Source organism: Emys orbicularis, chromosome 6 (assembly GCF_028017835.1).
Source record: "Emys orbicularis isolate rEmyOrb1 chromosome 6, rEmyOrb1.hap1, whole genome shotgun sequence".
NCBI classification, from domain to species: Eukaryota; Metazoa; Chordata; order Testudines; family Emydidae; genus Emys; species Emys orbicularis.
This window is the reverse complement of record NC_088688.1, coordinates 106,088,474-106,108,371: the sequence shown is the minus strand read 5'-3', so window position 1 is coordinate 106,108,371 and position 19,898 is coordinate 106,088,474. Positions and strand designations below refer to the sequence as shown.

At 39.8% G+C, this 19,898-nt stretch overlaps 1 protein-coding gene across 2 annotated transcripts in view; it reads right to left on the bottom strand.

The window, feature by feature from the left end:
* The window catches only part of BNC2 (basonuclin zinc finger protein 2), a 289,425-nt gene extending 284,701 nt beyond the window's left edge, over positions 1-4,724 (bottom strand). For both annotated transcript variants that reach the window (XM_065406666.1, XM_065406667.1), the window contains exon 1: positions 4,527-4,724. In XM_065406666.1, the coding sequence (XP_065262738.1) occupies positions 4,527-4,622 (96 nt within the window). In that variant the 5' untranslated portion in view covers positions 4,623-4,724. The remainder of the gene's footprint in view (positions 1-4,526) is intronic.
* Positions 4,725-19,898: the final 15,174 nt, after the last annotated feature.

The window sequence follows — 19,898 nt, the reverse complement described above, 5'->3', positions numbered from 1 at the left end:
CCCAAAAAGTGTTAATAGTAAATCTACGTATGCAATTTATAGTGTGTGGTCATATCAAGTTAATAATCTCTGTATATATACGTAGATTAAAAAAAAATCCTTGGGGGTTAAAGTAAAATAGTCAAGCATTTTATATGTGATAAAATTGCATACATCCCTTTTAACCAGCAAATCAGAAGTATTCAAATAGCAGATTACCTTCATACATAGGCACATTTTTCTTTTTAAATACCAATTCAATAAAACAGTTTGTGTGTCTATGTCTACATTAATTTGAGAAACTGTCAGATTGCAGAGCACTAGTACAACTCACAATAGGCACTGCATATTGGAGACAATTTCACTATAATATTAATGTGTATTTCAATAATAAGTATTATTTAGCACTTTCATTGGAAAAGCAAGATTTTATGCAAGAAAAAAAACCTACTTTATCATATCTTGGTTTAATAGATGCTTCTATATTAATAAAAGTCATTGATTTAATGTTTAGTTTTCTTGGTCTGCTCCTCACCTATCTGAAGTGATTTCTCTGGTGATAACTAACACATCATGCTAATGAGAGAATCTAATGTACAATAGAAAAATGTCACTACTAATAATATTTGCATGAAGTTAAATAAAGCAACTGTAAGAGAATGTCAGACAGTTGCTCCTTAATAAGATACAGTTACACAATGAAATTATGTTGTTAATTTTGTTACATCATTGAATGAATCCTAAATTACTATATAACGATGCACAGACCCATTTATAACAATAATATACTCCTTTTCACTCTTGGGGGGGGAAAACTTCAGGAAAAGGTTTCTTCCTTTTATATGAAACAGGTTAAACATTCTTCCTTTTTAATACAAAGGTAAATGTCTCTGGCATTTTGTGTCACTGTGGGTTACAGCCATTTCTCTTATGGTCTCATTTCAGAAATGACTTAAAAGTATTTTAGAACATTACAGCCCTTAAGGTAACTGGATGAAGAAAAATGACATTTCTTATTCTGACAAATGCACAAAACATTTATGAAAGCAGAAAATCAGAAAAGCCTGCTCTTTTTTTAATCAATCAAAACCAGGCCTCCTTTTCTGTTGTTAACAACCTCTTGCCAGACTAAAATGGGCAGTGTGTGCCCTGGACTCAACCAGATGAGCAGGGAAGGGAAACCAAGGGTTTCTGGCCATTCTCGACCTGTCACTGATCAAAGTGACCCAAAGAAGAACTTTTTAAAAGTTAAGATTTATGCCCTTTGAGGTTATCAGCTATTCTTCTGTACACAGAACGGAATGATCCTTTTAAGAGAACCATATTGTTATATTGAAAAAAAGATGCATAGGCAGAACAAGTCAGTCAAATGGCCACGTTTTAAAATTCTAGTAGGTAATTTAGAAGTTGTGTTTCCCAATCTTGCCCACCCCAACAAAATCTAAGTTTGCTCTGGAATGTGATGTCTGATTTTCCTGTGCCAGAGCAGATTGTCACATAAACAGAATCAAACTCGTTCATCAAAGGAGGAATGCAAACACAAGGACTCCTATACCTACTGATACCTAAATCTGTATGATCAAATCTAAACACTCGGACATTTTCACAATACACTTCCTCGTAGTGTCCTACTACAAGGTTTTGCTGTAGCTGTTAAGAAAAAGTTCTGTATTCTTGGAGCATGCAAATATGTAGCTTTCCCAGGAATACTGCATGTATATTTTTAAAAATCGCTTTTGTTGTCCTGCTCTAGTTTTTGTACTAGAACCTGCTAGAGACCGACTTACAAAGGTGGGCGTTTGGGGGGCTGGGGAGAGAAGAGGTTAAAAAAATGTGCAGAAAGCACAGTATTTTATTTAGAACATATAATACCACCTCTACTTTTACTACGTATATCTGCAAAACTTTCACTAAACATTTCATTCAAACCTATGGTAAACTTTCTCTTGCGAGTGAAGTGCATCTCATAACGAAATATAATTTGTACTGCGAACAAAAATTTATCTCAAAGCCTAGGCATGAAAGGTGAAATACCTATATTTTCAAAAGATGGATGCTAAAAATTAAGTAATTTCATAATGGATGAAAAACAGATAGATGTGATACTCAAGATTTTAGTGTTAAAAGAGAAAAGAACATCGACACTGACACACATTTGCAGCTGCACTTGACAGAGTTTGTGCTCACAGTCTGCACAAGCTGATCCAACAACTTTAACGAATCAGAAAGATGATAAAATGTTATCCTTAAAGAGGGGGATTAATGCATTACTAATAACTCACCCCTTCCCAAAAGCTTGGTGAAAAATGTGTGTGAACTGAATGTGTTTTAGTTCATGATAACAAACAACAAAAACATCTTATAACAAAATTATGAATACAATGCTTGAACACACAAGTGAAGTAAAGACTTTTTAAAATAAATCTGTTCAACATTACCACCTTTACAATGCTACTGTGTGTATTCCAGTGGAAGGATTCACATTGATGCAGCATCTGCCATGCATTTAGTCATACGCTACATTTCTTCCCCCTCCACTCCATGAAGAATATAAACAGGACCATACGTATGTCCAGCAATGCACAGAAGGCATTTAACATTCTCAAGTATTAGCATAATTAATACATTATCAAAAATGTAACAGCCTCGTTTATGTGCCAGTTTTGCCTTGCCTATCAACTAGTTGTCTCAAATTCTTTGCATCTTCTATACTGTCCTTCATTTAGTTTTGTTTTCTTCTGTTGTTCGTGTTGAATATTTTCTACCACTCCTGAGACTACGTAGATCTAAATCTGTTTGGAATAGGTCTAATATGAAACATGCAATCTAACACTATCTATGTGGTTCAATAGCTATTTATCAATTGATCGTTATCTGGATCCAGTTATGTTAACTCTTTCGTAGCTGAAGGGGAAAGAACCTAGCCTACAACCCCAAACATTTAACCTCACTACTGAACAAAAAATACAACACAAGTTATATAACTGCTTTACATTCTATTGCTGAATATCAATAAAAACTAAATGTGTGATACATCAAGTATATATGTATATACCCCATATAACATGTGCGGCAGCAGTCATATGCTTAGTGGCACACAGTACATATGAAATGTGCATCTCCACTAGGAGATGAACTTTTTACTTTCAAGAATGGGACATCGGACACAAAGAGCTGCTTATTCATCTTATGTTGATTACATTTCTATACCAGCTTACTGTATCAGCAGTAATCAGGGTCCCTCTACAGGATATATCAAAATATACCTTACTCAAATACATTCATCCTGCCTAAGCTATGTTGCTTAAATTCTTCCCTAGACAACTGCTATAGATTACTATTTCCACTGTCAGGTTTTGTTTTTTTCAAAAACGTTCTTTTATGACTGATATTCATGATTATTTTCTTACTATAAGCTATACAAAAAAAAACTAATGACACTACCTTCTCCCTTTTTGTACAATACAATGCTTTTTAGGTAAATAGGAGTTCATTCATCTCATTTCCTGTATTATAAAAGTCTAACTAAAAAGCACACATCATTTAATAACTCCTCTTTTGGATAAGGAAGTACTTTAGTTACTATTACTCAGTGTGGGACCATAACTGGAAACTACTTTTTAAAAAGTCAAATCATCTCTGGAAAGGGAGGCACCCTGTTAAAAAGCTTCAGTTTGAACTTCCCTCCCCTGCTTGAGCAGAGTCCAAGATGAAAGTTTCTCTTTTTTCCTTTTTTTACCCAGAAGAGCCAAGTAATTGTGCAAGAGGAGCTACAGCACGCAGGGCGCGTATCACCAAGTGCATGGTACAGAAACGCTGGCTCCTGTGATTAATTATCAGTTATTACTGGCCTTGCAGTAACATTTTAGCTTTCCCGTCAGAACCAGCATACCAAGCTGCCTTAAACGCGGCCCCCGGTGAAGGAGCAACTCTGGGGAGGACGCCAAGGCACAGCTCCGCAGAAACAGTGTGTGTGTGTGAGAGAGTGAGAGAGAGACCCGACAACTGAAACTGTCTCCTCTAACGACCCTCAGCGCTGTGCTGGCAGCAATTCCAGCACAACTGCTCTCCACTCCTTAGGTCTGAATAAAGCTGTTTTCTGCCACATGAAGTCAATTAAGCTGCTCTGAGGGGCCCCCTAAATTTAGTATCAGTTTGATTTTGGGGCTTACGTACTCTGGAAGAATGAAAGGACTTTTGCTGGGACAGCAGATACTTTTATTTATAGGGAAGCGGGGGGGGGGGGGGGATGAAACAAAACCAAGGCAAACAAAGAAAGAAACCAGTCTTACCATAAGCAAAGCTCTGTTTGGAAACTTTAAAACAAATGCCTTGCTTTTACTTCAAGCATTATTTTTTAAATCTTTTAAAAAAGGAGACCTTAGGGAAGCAATGAAGTAACGATGCACATTCCAATGACATAGTTATGACAGTTCAGAGGCTAACTATGTAGTGATAAATTTTAAAAAAATAAAATGTGGAAAGAAAAGAAAAGAGAAAGAGCACTAAATACCATGTTTTAATATAAATGAAAAAAAACCACATACCTGTTGGGACATTCTGAATAAGAGGTTAGTGTCAGCGTTCTGCCATGTCCCCATGAAACCAGATTCGGTCGTTGCCGTTCTTGTTCCGAACTGCATGGAGTTGTCAGTGCAGGAGTCTCTTAAAGTCAAGTCTCTTGCCCTCTTTCGCTCTCTGTGTCTCTGTGTCTCTCTGTCTCTCACATCCACTTCTGCCTCTTCTGACTGAAAAGTGAAGGTGGATTTTTTGAGCCTCTTGGCAGCCAGTAGCAAGAGTGTAGTGTAGTTAAGAAGCTAGCTGCACTGTGCATTTCATTTGGAAACAGGGGGTTCAGGGGAAGGGGTCAGAGCTTCTTTCGCACCTTCTGCCAAGATACCCCTATCATTTATGCATAGATTGTGACTCCCCAGGCTTGCCTTCGCTCAGTTTAACAGCTGCCTGTCAGGTGTGCATGCAGCACTAAGGAGACCCAACCATCAGCTTCAAACTCTCAGCCACTGGATGTCATTGGATAGCAGAGCAAAGAGTCAACTGCACTGCTCCACTGTCAGGCACCAAATGACATCCTGCACTAACCCCTCTCAGTCAGTCTACAGATACACACACACACGCACGCACACACACACTAACTAGCACACTGATCAGAGTGATCACAGTGAACTGGGAGGAAAAAAAGGCTGTGTCCCTTTCCCTGTCTTGTTCTGTTTTTCTTCAACAATGCTGTCAAGTACAACATGTAATATCTGACACTTACCTACCACACAGAATCTGTAACCTTTTTTTTTTTAAAAGCGATTACTCTTAAATATAGTCAATATTCACTTACAAGAAAAATGTGAGAGTTGGCCTGGTTATTTTCTAAATATTAGATGTCAGGCAGCCAACTACCGTGGAATAGTCCCTTCCCGTCCCAAATAAAACTCTTACCAAAGAGGGGAAAAAGAGACACGATCCAACTCCTTTTGAAATTAAACCAAAAAAATCACATGCACATTTCATCTCTCACATCCCTGTTTCCCTTGTTAATCACTTAACTGTCTCAAGTAGCATCTTCGGAGAAGAAGGGGGATGTAGAAAGGAAGTGTCTACTTCATTCTCTCCCCCCACCCCCCAATGATGAAAAGCAGATAATTTTTTTTAAAGTTCCTGGATTAACCATACACAATGTACCTTCAAACTATAAAGAAGAAAGAGATGAAGCAGGAAAAAAAAGCCAGTCCCACCCAGTCAAAAAGTAATGCAAAGAGAATGACATTTTTCTTTCAATATCTTTCCCCTGCACTTTCTCAGGTAACATTTTTATACATAAAGAAAAACAATCCTGATACCTAGCAGATTTTTAATTAACATGGCTTTAAAATAAAGCCAATCTTATTTGCTAAACTGTTACCTTCTTTACCTTCTGTGTGAAGGGGGAGAAAAAAATCACAACTACGTGAACTACATAAACACTATAACTTCAAAAATGTAAAATAAAATTCATGCCATCTCATAAAAGCAGTAAGGGTAAAAAAAGCTATCCTTTCTAAACTTAAAATGTAAGGAACATTCATCTTCTAATAAAATCTACAAATTTAGGAGGACAAATGTACCACTCTCTCCCCTTTTCCTTAACTCGAGAATAACAATAAACCTTACTCTCTGAAACAACAAAAGAAACAGAAGAGAGCTTCAGTGGCAGCTCTGTGTCATTAGCGTGCAATGAGAAAAGATGAGAAAATGTACACTATGTTGACACAAATGTGCCTTTCCCTTTAGATCCTACATCTCCTGAAAGCTTTTCTGTTAAACTTCTCTCCAGTTCACCACCATTAAGTATTAAAAAAAAAAAAAAAAAAGTCTCGAAAGCAGCAAATTCAATATCTGAGAAAAAATAAACAAGAACCCAAAGAACTGTTGTCTTAAAATATATTACGTCCACCTGTGGTCAATAAAAATATTCTTGTTGGGGGTGGGGAGATCCTATGGGTCAATTGTGCCAACAGTGGCTGTACCTTTACACTTAGCTATTACCCACTTAAACTCCCTCTAAAATTTGCTAGCCTCTTGATTTCTGAAGTGGCACTCAGTGCCTCAGTCAAGCTGCCTGCTCAGCTCCTGACCTTCCCACTAATGGCTGTTATTTGTGGGAGGCTTAAGGACACCGTCAATAGCAAGCTTCCTCCTCTCTTCTCTCTGCATCTCTTGTGCTCTCTCCCCCCCCCCCTTCTTTTTTCCTGTCCTGCAGTCCTCTCCATGGGGGAAAGGGGGGGGAGCATGGGCGCGCACGCACACACACACATGCACACACACAAAATCAACTGGCATGCAGCAGCAAGCACCTGCAGTAATAGACTCTTTTATTAAAACTGTTATTCTGCAAGACTTGAAATTCCCGGTGGACTGGGCCATGTCAAAGCCGATATAATTAACTAGAGGCTCAGCAACGGATCAATTACCAGACAAGCAAGTGATAGTGAAATCAATGAAAGATCATCAGCCACATTATCAGTGTTGCAACTCATTAGGGTAAAACTGAGAAATGTGCTCAAAGCGAGCCCAAGCAAGGTGGCATTACAAAACAAAGGGCTAATTTGGAGACCCTGCTGTGAACAATCTGTAACAGAATTAGCCTTTTTCCCCCTAAACTGCAGAGCTCTGTAACTAAATGTGACAGACTGAGAGAAGCAGTTTATTAAGACACCAACTCCAAGTTTATTTAGTTCATAAACTCTCTCCTGGAAAATCAATACAGTCTGTACAGGGTTATTAGGCTGACTAGCTAATACATCCAAATCTCGTCTTCCTAGGCAGTTGTCTTGGCCAAAATGCTACCTACTGTAGGTGAATTGAGAACAGCTTCAGATCATGGTATCAAAGGAGGACCATTACCTATTTGTGATGTATGTCGCTGCTACATCACAGCATAAAACTTTTTTTTTTTTTAAATCTTATTTTTGCTAAGATAATAAATGTGACAGGAAGAAAACAAAATTTATAGACTAAAAACAGCTCAAGTCATCCTTAGATCTATCTTTTCTAAAAGGCACCTTGTTTCAATGGCATTAATGCCAACATATAAAATTAAAAAAACAAATACCTGATGCATCTGAAAAGGGATAGACAAAGAACTAGTCACCAAGGGGATAACAGGAACCTCTGCATGGAAACTAAGATGGAAGTACACTTCCTAGAGTAATAGACTAAGGCCTGGTCTACACTGAGGAGGAGAGGGGGGGGAAATCGATCTAAGTTACGCAACTTCAGCTACATGAATAACGTAGCTGAAGTGGGTTTTAGCCCACGAAAGCTTATGCTCAAATAAATTTGTTAGTCTCTAAGGTGCCACAAGTACTCCTGTTCTTGTCGCTGAAGTCGATGTACTTAGACCTACTCACCACGGTGTCTTCACTGCGGTGAGTCAACTGCTGCCACTCCCGCGTCGACTCTGCCTGCGCCTCTCGCGGTGGTGGAGTACAGGAGTCGACAGAAGAGCGCTCGGGGGTTGATTTATCATGTCTAGACTAGACACGACAAATTGACCCCCGCTCGATCGATCGCTGCCCGCCAATCCAGCAGGTAGTGTAGACATACCCTTAGTCTCTTCTACATCTTTTCTAAGTCTAGAACTATTTGTATTTGAAACTGACATGAGATTTACAAAACATTAGGGTACGTCTTCACTTACATCCGGGTCCGGATGTAAGCAATCGGTTTTCTGAGTTCGATTTATCGCGTCTGGTTAAGACGCGATAAATCGATCCCGGATCGATCCCGGAAGTGCCCCGGATCGATCCCGGAAGTGCTCGCCTTCGACGCTGGTACTCCAGCTCAGCGAGCGGAGTACGCAGCATCGACGGGGGAGCCTTCCTGCCGCGTCTGGACCGCGGTAACTTTGGACTAAGGTACTTCGAATTCAGCTACGTTATTAACGTAGCTGAATTTGCGTACCTTAGTCCGAAGTGGGGGGGTTAGTGTAGACCTGGCCTAAGTCAAAATCTAAGCTTAGAACTCAACATTCCCCCTCTGAAATCTATCATTCCCCTCCCCAGTGTCATAATTCCTCTACTGGCAGAAATATTCTCGGGATCATCTCAAAGAGCACACGTGATACTTGTTAGTACTCAAGTTTGGCAAACACTGGAGTTGATCATTATCCCCCACTCCCCCCCAAAACTCCCTTTGGCTACCTCATTCTACAGCCGCAAACAAGATATTTGCTCTGAAAATATTTAAGACAAAATCCTTAAGAAGAGTTCAAGAAATAATCTTCACTTCCGCCATACCTTTCTAATTATCCATATAAAATTCACAGATTTCACTGTTAACCCATACTACTTTGTATTGCAAGATAAAAGGAACTGGAAATCACATTGCATTTTTCTGTTTATGTGAATGGACTAATGCTGAATAAGAGATGTGGCCAATGGACTGTAACTTGAATACTAGTGAAAGTCAATAACCAGTGGTTATTTTGGTCATTTACCTGTGTAGCCCAAACATTTAAGGAGGCTTGCAATCTACATGTGAAGTACAAGCAATTTTTCAACCACTGAATATTACAGATGACTTTTACAACATTAAGTAGTTTTTGTGGATTTTATTTTTAATATAAAATTGTCTATTACTTCCTTCTCCTAAAAAGGTACCCAATGCTACCACCTTTGGCAAGAAAAGATAATACACTTGCCACATATTACATAAAAAAAAAACAGGATAACTAGGTAGTGCTTGTACGTAATCCTAAGCACAGAAGACAGTGAATAGTGTTAACATCTCTTACTTGTTCCAAATTCCAATGTTATGAACATTTAAGTATTAATTAGTTCAGTCAAAGGATTAATAAAAATTGACTCAAATCATTAGAAATTTAAAAAAATATATTGTTTTCTTCTCTTTGCTCCAATTATATTGTATTGTTATTAAGCAAGCTGTTAAACATGCAACATTTACTAACCTTTTAATGTTCAATAATATGTAAAGTCTTTAAAGAGGATTATTTTGTTCCAAGTCTATGCTTTAGATATTAATCAAGAAAATAATTACAGAGGAGTTTTGCAAACTAAATAAATAAATAAAATCTGCATAGATATAACTATGTACTGTATATGTACATTCAATGAGGCCCAATTAGTTGGAAAGCATTTGCATTTCAGTTAGTATGCGCTAACAAGACTGTAGGGAGACAATGCAATTCTACTATGAGGGAAAGAAAGAATGCTGTTTTCCTGTAAGTATTAATTCCCAAAACTGATCATTTTAAAAATGTTACTGATCTTTACAGTATTTGTTTTCCTAACATCTAGGAGTTCACTATAAATGTTTATATTAACTATACATGCAACAGTGTCCCATAGATCACTCCTGGGGAAAAAAAAGACAGCAGTGGGCACAAATTAATTCATTTATACTGGTGATCTAATTATTTTATAATAATTGTTAATCAATTATTTAAAATGAGCATTCCTCAATTGTGACTTTGGTCCTAAGGTTTGATACAATATTCAAGCATATAAGAGAATATAATTTTGATGTAAATATAGCTGGTTTCAATGGCAAAGATACATACGTTCTAAAATGTGATCTCATAACCAGAATACATAGTTTGTTAGATTGACTTACTGTATAGTACCTGTAATTCCCAGAGTTCAGTTTGCTGAAGCTGTTAACAGATTCTGTAATCTATAATGACAGTAAACTGGCCTTTGCTCTTCTCTTATTCACTATTCATTTTCACAGCTTGGTTAAGTAGATAGCTGGGTTAAAGATCAGTAGTTTTTCATGTGACACACTCTGGTATTCATCTAATGGCTTGTCAGGACAAAACTGTCCCTGTTCTTGCCAAAATAATGAAAATGGTCCTCCACATCGCATGACAATCAGCCCTTCCTTGTGTTGAAACAACCCAGCTTATATGATTAAGTTGTTTTATAGAAATTTTATAACTGAATATCTGACGTTGCTCCAATAAAATGGATACATTTCCCAACATGAGATAAATTCTCCTGCTTTCACTCACTAAAATAATGTATGCACGGAGTCTGTAACCAATCATGCTTGTACATTACTCAAGGATAAAAGTGAAGTCGTGAACTTGTGTCCTACTGGGGAGGGTTCTAACTTAATACTTGAAAATTATGCAAAACCAACATGTTGTTCCCACTCTTAGAGGCGGCGATTCAATTGAGGAAATGTAATTCTTTTCCCCGAGAACAAAGTAAGAGACTTGCTCTGCAACCTCCGTTAGACACTGAAATGTTAACAGATGTCTTAAGTGGGGGGGAAAGGGAAGAATTAATAAAGGAAACCTGCTCAGAACAGATAATCCACCCAAATTTCCATATTCTACAGAAAAAAAATACTGGCAGCAGCAGCACGCTTTCTGTGAAACCTGCCACTCTTACTTTGTAAAACATTTTCCATAAGATTGAATACATAAGAAACTTCTGACTCGTAACCAAAACCAGGAATGCACAGAACCAGTTTATGATGTCATCTTCCAACAATGAGACTGCATACTTTTTAAACCTGTGTTCCAAATTCCCCTGCTGAATCCTCCTTCTCCTCCTCAGCTACAGTACTGTGCATTTAGGAGTCTATTTTTCCCTTTGATGTGTAAGTCTAACTCTCATTAATTCCAATAGGAGCAGATGTGCAGTGGGGGCACAAGCAAATGTTGTACCTTTTGGATTTAAAAAGAGTGCTCAGTTCAAAAATTTTGGCAGATCACTGGACAACCTACGAGCAGCAGAACTTCCACCCCAAATCATACTCTTCAAAATCAATATTGTATTTATATTTTAATTACAGGTGGTATTTCCAAAAACTAATCATTACCAATGTTTGGTAACCTGTCTTATTCAGGTTCTTATCCCAGTGGGGGTTATGGGATATATCTGATCATTTCCCGGTAGTGCATTATGCAACATGGACATCTGTCTAATAATTTAACATGCAGTTACTGGTCTATAGTAACACTCTCTTGTTAAGAAAGCTCCAGTTCCTGGCAGGCCTTCCCATCACACTTACTGGATGCTTGCCCATTATAACTACTGGAATCACCAGCACAGCCTCAAGAATATGGATATCCAAAAGGACCGTTGTCACAGAACAGTAGCATGAACGTAAAAAATGTGACCTGCTACACACGGATACCAATCCCAACATGATTAGTGAAATCTCAGCATGCAAAGTACACTGGGATATTGGTCACTCATCCAATGTCTTGTAACAAATCACAAAACAAAACAATGATCAAATCTATAAATAATCACCAGAACTATAAAAGCAGGTTGGGGGAGTGCATAACATCCACAGCCATCACCTTAACACATTTCCTTATTCCTGACATATTCGATAGAATCACGGTGTGAAATGTTGATGTTTCAGATTTGAGGGATATTATGCAAGCTTAATACTACAGAGTACAGTGATAGCATCTCTCAACCCATAGTAATAGTTGTTCTAAAACACTAACGGAAGGTAACGTCACCTGAAACTAAACTCTATTTTAAGAGGGAAACACATCCTCTATGTCTTGAGCAACTCTGTAGCATAAGATGAGGTATCTTAAGTTGCAAGTCCGACATTGCAGCAATACACAGGTCAGATGGCCAAAACTAGGCAGATCTTTCCATGTCTGCATGGGACTCACCCACATATGACAATTCTTATGAGGTAAGGAGGGCAAAGAGATTTCCGAAGCACAGATAGCCTAATAACATCCTTATAAACACACAATCTGATGCTAAGCAACAGCAGTTAATTCAGCTAAATTGAGAATTTAATTGCACCTCACACTTTGCTAAATAATCACCTCCGATATAAAATGGCCTAACAGACTAAAAAATGGTTGCCTACCTTTCATAACTGTTGTTCTTCAAGATATGTTGCTTATGTCCATTCAATTCTAGGTGTGTGAGTGCCCATGTGCACAGTCAGAGATTTTAGCTCTCATGCGTCAGTATATTAGGCAATTCTGGCCCTATGCCCTCTCAGTTCCTTCTTGCCGGCAACTCCGACAGAGGAGTAGGAAAGCAGGTAATGGAATGGACATGAGCCACACACCTCGAAGAACAACAGTTATGAAAGGTGGGTAACTGCTTTTTCTTCTTCGAGTGCTTGCTCATGTCGATTCCATTCTGGGTGACTCACAAGTAGGGTGACCAGATGTCCCGATTTTATTGGGACAGTCCCGATATTTGGGGCTTTTTCTTATATAGGCTCCTATTACCCCCCACCCCCGTCCTGATTTTTCACACTTGTTGTCTGGTCACCCTACTCACAAGCAGTATTCCTGGAGGTGGGCTTGGAGTCCACGGGCGTGCGTTGTGCTGCTCTACCAAAACCAGCATAATCTCAGGCCTGCTGGGTGAGCTCATAATGAGACGTAAACATGTGGATGGACAACCAGGTGGCGGCCCTGGAGATATCTTGGACCAGCACTGTAGGGTGTAGCCCAAAGAGATTATGTCGAGCACCCAACGGTCTGAGTTAGCTGTGACCAGGCTGACCGGAAGGGGCGCAGGCAGTTGAGGAAAGAATAGGAAGGTGGATCCTGGGATGTGACTGGGGCACCGTCCTCAAGGCAATCTCAAAATGCCTGTCTCTGGCTTCACTGGTGTCTCGAGGGGCTGAGCTGAGTAGGCGAACAGGAGGATGAGAGGCGGCAGCATTTAAACTCCTTGTCTCAGTCTTTTTTCTATAGGTGCTCTGCCAGGGAGGCCCCCAGGACCCGGGCAGAGGAGGTGGAGGCAGCGGAGGATGGAACTGTCTCCTAGCCTGCTGAGGAGTATGAAGACTCTACTAAACTAACAACTAACACTTAATCTAATGCAGCAGTTCTCAACGTGTGGCCCAATTAGCACATCGCTGCAGCCCAGCTGTGTGCAAAAAAATATAATCAAAATTTGCTGCTCTGGTCTGGCAGGGGGCAAGGCTGGCTAAGGGGGAGAGAGCATCTTGCAGCTTACACCAGCGCTCCTGCCAGCAGGGGGCTGGTGAGTGCCACAGTGGGGCCGGACAGTGGGTCTGTGGGTAGGGTTGGGGGGTGGGGCTCTGAGAACTAGGGGTTTGCCCCAGGTTTTAGGTGGTGCTCCGCTCTTGGCCCGTCTTCTCGGGTCCTAGCTGCCAGCCCGGTGTTGGGGGACGGGGCCCGGCTGCTGCCCGGCAAGATTTGGGGTACAACAGCCTGGTCCCCCATGGCAAGATTTGGGGTACACTCTTGGCCCCAATCTGGGCAGGGGTGCTGGGCATAGGGGACTGTGGGTGGTTTTAGGGTGGGGGGTGCTGTGGTTCTCAACCTGCAGCCCACAGCCCACAATGATAAACAGGTTGAGAACCACTGCTCTAATGGCTAATTAAGTACATAAGAACTATATAAAGGAGGTAACAATGGGCTGTTAAGAATCGCTAACGCTCTTGCAATACAAGACAAGGCACTCTGACCAACCATCACAGGCGGTAAGAAGGAAGCAAAAGGGCATAGGGCTGGCAGTGCCTAATATACCGATAAGGCAAAAATCTCCGACAGCTGTGCATGTGGGCGCACACACACCTAGAATGGAGTCGATATGAGCAAGCACTCGAAGAAGAACATGGATTATGACTAATACTAACCAAACAAACATGGATGGCATACAGAAATATAAAATCTGTCCTCTCCCTCCTGCCTCCCCGGAATGGCATTTTACCTGCCAAGCCAAAATTTGGTGCAGAGCCCTTATATACATACATTTTGTTGCATTTTGCAGATAGCCCGTACAGGTCAGTCATTTGAGCATGTGAGAAATTTTCATCTGGCCTTCTTTTCATGTGTACACCCTTTGGTGTATGCAAAACCCACACGCTCACGTATTTGTCAATAAGCAACTGTGCACATATATTTTGTAACTAGTCGATCAATTACTCAGTGCATACAAAAATGCTGGTTTTGCATATTCAAATTCCGCACATGTATAAAACAGATTATCTCTTGAATCTTTATTCCTTAATTCTTTGTAACTATATGCAAAGTGTGACGCATTTTAACGGCTTTTGGAAACCAAGGGATTAGGTTCTGATTCAAAACCCACTGAAGTCAACAGAAAGATTCTCATTGACTCCAAGGGTATGTCTACACTACGGGTAGCGATCGATCTATCGGAGATCGATTTATCGCGTGTAGTGTAGACACGATAAATCGATCCCTGATTGCTCTCCCGTCGACTGCTGAACTCCAGCTCGGCGAGAGGCAGAAGCAAAGTCGACGGGGGAGCGGCGGCCGTCGATCCCGTGCCACGAGGATGCGAAGTAAGTGATTCTAAGTCGATCTAAGATATGTCTACTTCAGCTACGCTATTCTCGTAGCTGAAGTTGCGTATTTTAGATCAATCCCACCCTCCCACCCCCGGGTAGACCAGGCCCAAAAGGCTTTTAATCAGGCCCTGTACATCTAATGGAAAAATAACCATCTAATATCCTGAGTAATAGCATTGTCATTCTTTAATTGTCCAGTAAGGGTGCCACTGCTGAAACAATAGTGCAACTGAGACCATCTCTTAAATGGGACCTTAAAGAATTTTAAAGGGCCAAAGTGGATGGATTTAAAGTCCCAAATAGTAACAAAATGCATACTGACAAAAAGATTACAAATGCATTTACCTTTTATAACAAAATATTTCACTCACTGTTTTGCCTTCTCTTTCTCCTACTAGGACATGAGCTCAGGATTCAAGAATAATAGTCACAGGTTCACTGTACTAGTGGATATAATAAATTATCAAATTGAAAGAGGGAATTCAAATACAGTACCTTGATTTAAAAAGCAAATGCACTGGCACAGATTTAAGTCTGCACTCTATTACTGCGGTATTATATGTGTGTTCTTACATAGTCTAGCATCTTTCATGTAATAATAATGTGGGGTTTTAAACAGTATTTTACATTTTTTAGTTATGATTATAAACTAAAGTTTTGCTTTTCTTCTCTGATGTATTAATGCTAAAATCTTGGGATTCAGAGTCATCTGTTGAAGTTCAGTAGAAGACGCTTAGTTTAAGGCAACCATCGTAATGCATTTAATTTCATTACACATATCCCTTTAATAACACACCTTTATAATATGCTACTTCTTTGGCTCCTCCAAACAGCCTATAAGATCAAGTCCATGCAATACTTCTGATCTAAGTATTTGATAATATACTATCTTTTTAAAAGTCTGCTACAATTAAATCTAACTAAACCAAGCTGAAATCTAGATTGTTTACAGAACATTTATGTTTTAGATAGCTGAAAAGGCACATCATTTACAAACATGAGACTGAACTGAGAATTGCTATGTGTTCCTAATTACAGACTCTTTCATATAGAGCTGCCTGAGCTGCCCAGTGTCCTAGTAGCTCTCTGGACAATTAGCAAAAGCTGCATTAGCAGGAACTCGGCAGTCTCTGTCTCACTTTTCTCTAGAGAGCAGGGGAATGATGAGTTCCATCACCTGGCCAGCAGCAGCCACAAAGTCACCTCAGGGACTTGGACAAAGAGATTCATCTGCAGCTTTGGCAGCCCTTAAAGCTTGCCTTACTAACAGACAGTCACACTATCATACACTAGTACGTCCTTTTATTAAGGACTGTTGTCTAAGTGACCTATCACAAGGCTTCATAAAGCAGCATTAATACTGTGGGCCAAAATGAGATTGATCTTTGAGCTTCGTGGTCTCCTGTTGTCAACAGTGCATTATGAAACCAATACTAAATACTTTATAAACAGAACTCCCAACAGTGTATTAGAAGAACAGTGCATATTTCATGCCCTATAGTTAGGTAGCCACGTATCCATCAGACAATTAAATAATTTATTAGCTATTCAGAAGTGCAAAAAGAGTCAATAAACTTTTGAATACTTATAAGCTTACTATTTTATTTGAAAACATACCTGAAGCAAGGGACTAGTTGACCCGCTGAGGTCCGGAAAAACTGAATTTTGATTTCGTATCTTTTCGCCTGCCATATCACCCTGACGTTCAGACAAGTCTCTGTGCTCCCCACCTAGTTCAAAAGGCTCTCCCTTGTTTTCAAAATCAGCCACAAATTTGCTGTAACCTTGTTTCCATTATTTTCTATTCCCGCTTCCTATACCCGGCATCAGCTTCTTTTCTCTCCCCCTTTGCACACTCTAGCCATTGTGCCTGCAAGACCCTTCTCCTCCGCAGCATCTGTTATCTGGAGCCATCCTTCTGTATTTCTCTGTCTTATTGACTCTCCAGCTATTTTCACCCAAAATGTATATATTTATTTTTTAAAAGGACCATAAGTGACTTAAGTGTGAAATGAAAAAAAGTGTCTTTAATATTAGCAATTAACTCTACCACTGGAAAAAAATTGGTTGATCTTATTTTCAAAAGGTGCTGAACACCTACAATTCTCATTCAAGACAATGGGATCTGTGAGAGCTCAGCCACACTGAAAAAAAAAAAAAAATCAGGCATTGTACATTTGTTTCCCATCTTGCACCGAGTCTTCTATTGTGCTACCATAATTATACATTAAGAGACAGCAAGAGCATGTAAATGCTTATAGCACATTCTAATTGGCCCTATGTAATTTGCACATTCCCAGTGCTAATGGTATAAGAGCCATTAATAGGTTTAGAGTCTTAAAACATTAATTATTATTGGGCAAATCTAGCCTATTATTTTCTGATTAATCTTCAAGATACAGTTTGTTTTAAGAGAGATCCAAACAATTTGCTATATGAGAATCTCTAATTCATTATAACCTGCATTTCAAATGTTCTATGCCCTGTCCAAAATTATCAGAGGATTTATTCTAACTCAAACTTCTTTAACCTGGGAGTAGTTCCCAAACCTCAGCAGGCGTGGACCTATGTATAGTCTTGTGGGTGCCATGGTTTCACATACTGGCCACATTAATACAGGATAGCAAGCATCTGTAACCCACAGCTGTGAGTGCTCCAGCCCGAAAGCACCCACAAAGTTTATGCCAATGCAAACCACTCTTCCCAACCCACATCTGAACCACACTGGTTTTCTTTAGGAGCCTGGGCTGATATATAGCCCTGAAACTGAAGCTTTTGGGTTTTCTCCATTCACACAATTAAAGAGGGTTAGGGAGTGCTGGGGAGAAGAGGGGAAGTCGGGTCTAGATGAAAAACACACTGAGCAAGATCTTCACCCTTACTCTGGCCCCTGTATGCCCACAACTCGCTAACCCTCCTATTTCCACCTTTCCTCTGCACTGGCACCAGTCGGGAGCTGTGAGGAACTGAACATTTCCACATTACCACCTGACATTACATTGCTTTTCTCACCCCCTTTTAGCCTAAAAACTGTGCTTCCAGGATGCTGTGAGGAAGGGGAAGACCCCCTACAGACACCTTGCGAATTTGACACAGACAAAAATTTTAAAAAATCGTTCCTTCCTGATCCCAAAACAGATCCACAGCATCCTGGAAACACAGCTGAGCTCAACTGGGGGAAAGGAGGGGACAACCGTAGTGTCAAGAAGGCCGCTGGATGTCTGGGAAAGCTTTAAATATAAAGGAGAGACCTGGACGTCAATCTGCTCGCTCTCACCTTCCTCACAGCTAGGCAAGGGGTGGCAGAGAACGTTCTCCCCCGAGGAACATTCCCTCACGCACTGAGGCACGAGAAAGGCACAGGGCTTTGTATGAGTGCTCCTCTACCCAGCTATTCAGAATGCAAGTGGTTGGCTCTCCCCCTGCAAATCCAACCAAACCCCCCATCCCCATATTGAGACTGGGGCAGCGGCCATGTGAGCGCTACCTATTTCAAATAGCACTTTGGGTTTAATCAGTTGATTACTAGCTATTGGTAGAGAATTAATACACAGGCAAGAATCATGCTACAGGTTACTACCAATGTGACTATTTCTTCCCATTTCCCACTCTTTGCATTAACTCCTTGGACACCAGTAAAATCCGCAGCATGAGAATAATCAATCATGAGAACAAACTAGATCCATTCAGTGAAACTGATGGATTGCCATGAATGGGCGATAAAAAAAAGGAACAGAGAGATCAGTAGCTTCTGCCCTTGCTCCCCAACATTGTTCACCAAAAAGCCTAAAATTGCTAATCTGAAGCTGAACAAGTATCTCCTAAAAGGCAATACTATGTTCTCTCTCTGCCACTTCACCACTCAGACAACTTCAGTGAGTTTTACGTTTAGCTCAGCAAATCAAATCTTGTATGACATGAAAGCAAAAAACATTCCAGTATTTTATTAGTCTAAACTAAAGGAAAGCCTGGCGAGCATTTGTCAGGATTTGAAACCTATTGCAGGTATCACACGCTGTCACTCTGAGACTGTTCTTAGCAATCAAAGACTTAGCATCTTACCAGCGATCTTCGGGGGGGGAGAGAATCTGCTTTTTAAAGAAATACAAGGAATAGCAAGACTTGCCTTCCTTGCTTTCACTTGAAGATTCCTTAGAGAAATGTAGTAGGAACTTTCTAAGCGCTCCACTGAAGGAGTAAAGATGTAGAACCTTTCACAAAGACATCTTTACTGAACAGTTTGTCAGGCATTTGAGTTAAATACCGTAAGCATTAACAAAAACTAACAGAATAGTCAACCTCAACAAAATAAGGGCACAAATAGATTTTTTTTCCTTTGCAGGTCACCTTTAAAAGAATGGGGAATGTAGGTTTCAATGTAAATGACTGTTAGACTATATTAACCTAGTATACTTAACCTAACATGAAGGCTAGCCTTATAAAAAGCAGCTAAAAACAAAGGAACACCTAACTTTCAATCTTCTGGACAACGCTCAAAAGAAAACTCCAGTCATTTACTGTCCAATATGGAATAGCCTTTAAGAAAATACACACACACTTTAAAATAATTATTATTTAAGGAATGCCTTTTGAACTTTCAACTTTTCCATAGCTGTGTCTCGGAAGTCATCCCACGGAGGCTATATTCCACATCCCTCCCCCATAGAGGAAAACACAATAGGACGAATCTCTGGATTGAAATTAATAAGCAAACCACAAGAATTGATTAGCATTACATTTCAATATAATTTTGTAAAACTTTTTCAGGTGATCACAATTTTAATTTGACTTCACTTTTATTTATTTTATTAGCAGATCAAGTCCAGCAATTTCAGAAGGACAGCATTCCTGCTCCTTGCTCAGAAATGTTGCACCTCTGATCTCCTTTCCTCTGTTCTATCATTAGCTTTGCATACACTTTTGTTTTGTTTTAACCACAGAAAATTCAGGTTCGCAAAACTTAATGATGATGACTTTTCAGTTTCCTAAGGAGCTCACTGCACTTTGCTTTATATTTAAGGCTTAATTCTGATCTTATATAAGCAAGAATACTTATCTTGTAATTTTAGCTCCTGAACTTGTGTATACATGCACAGCAGCTGATTTTCACAAGATCTGAA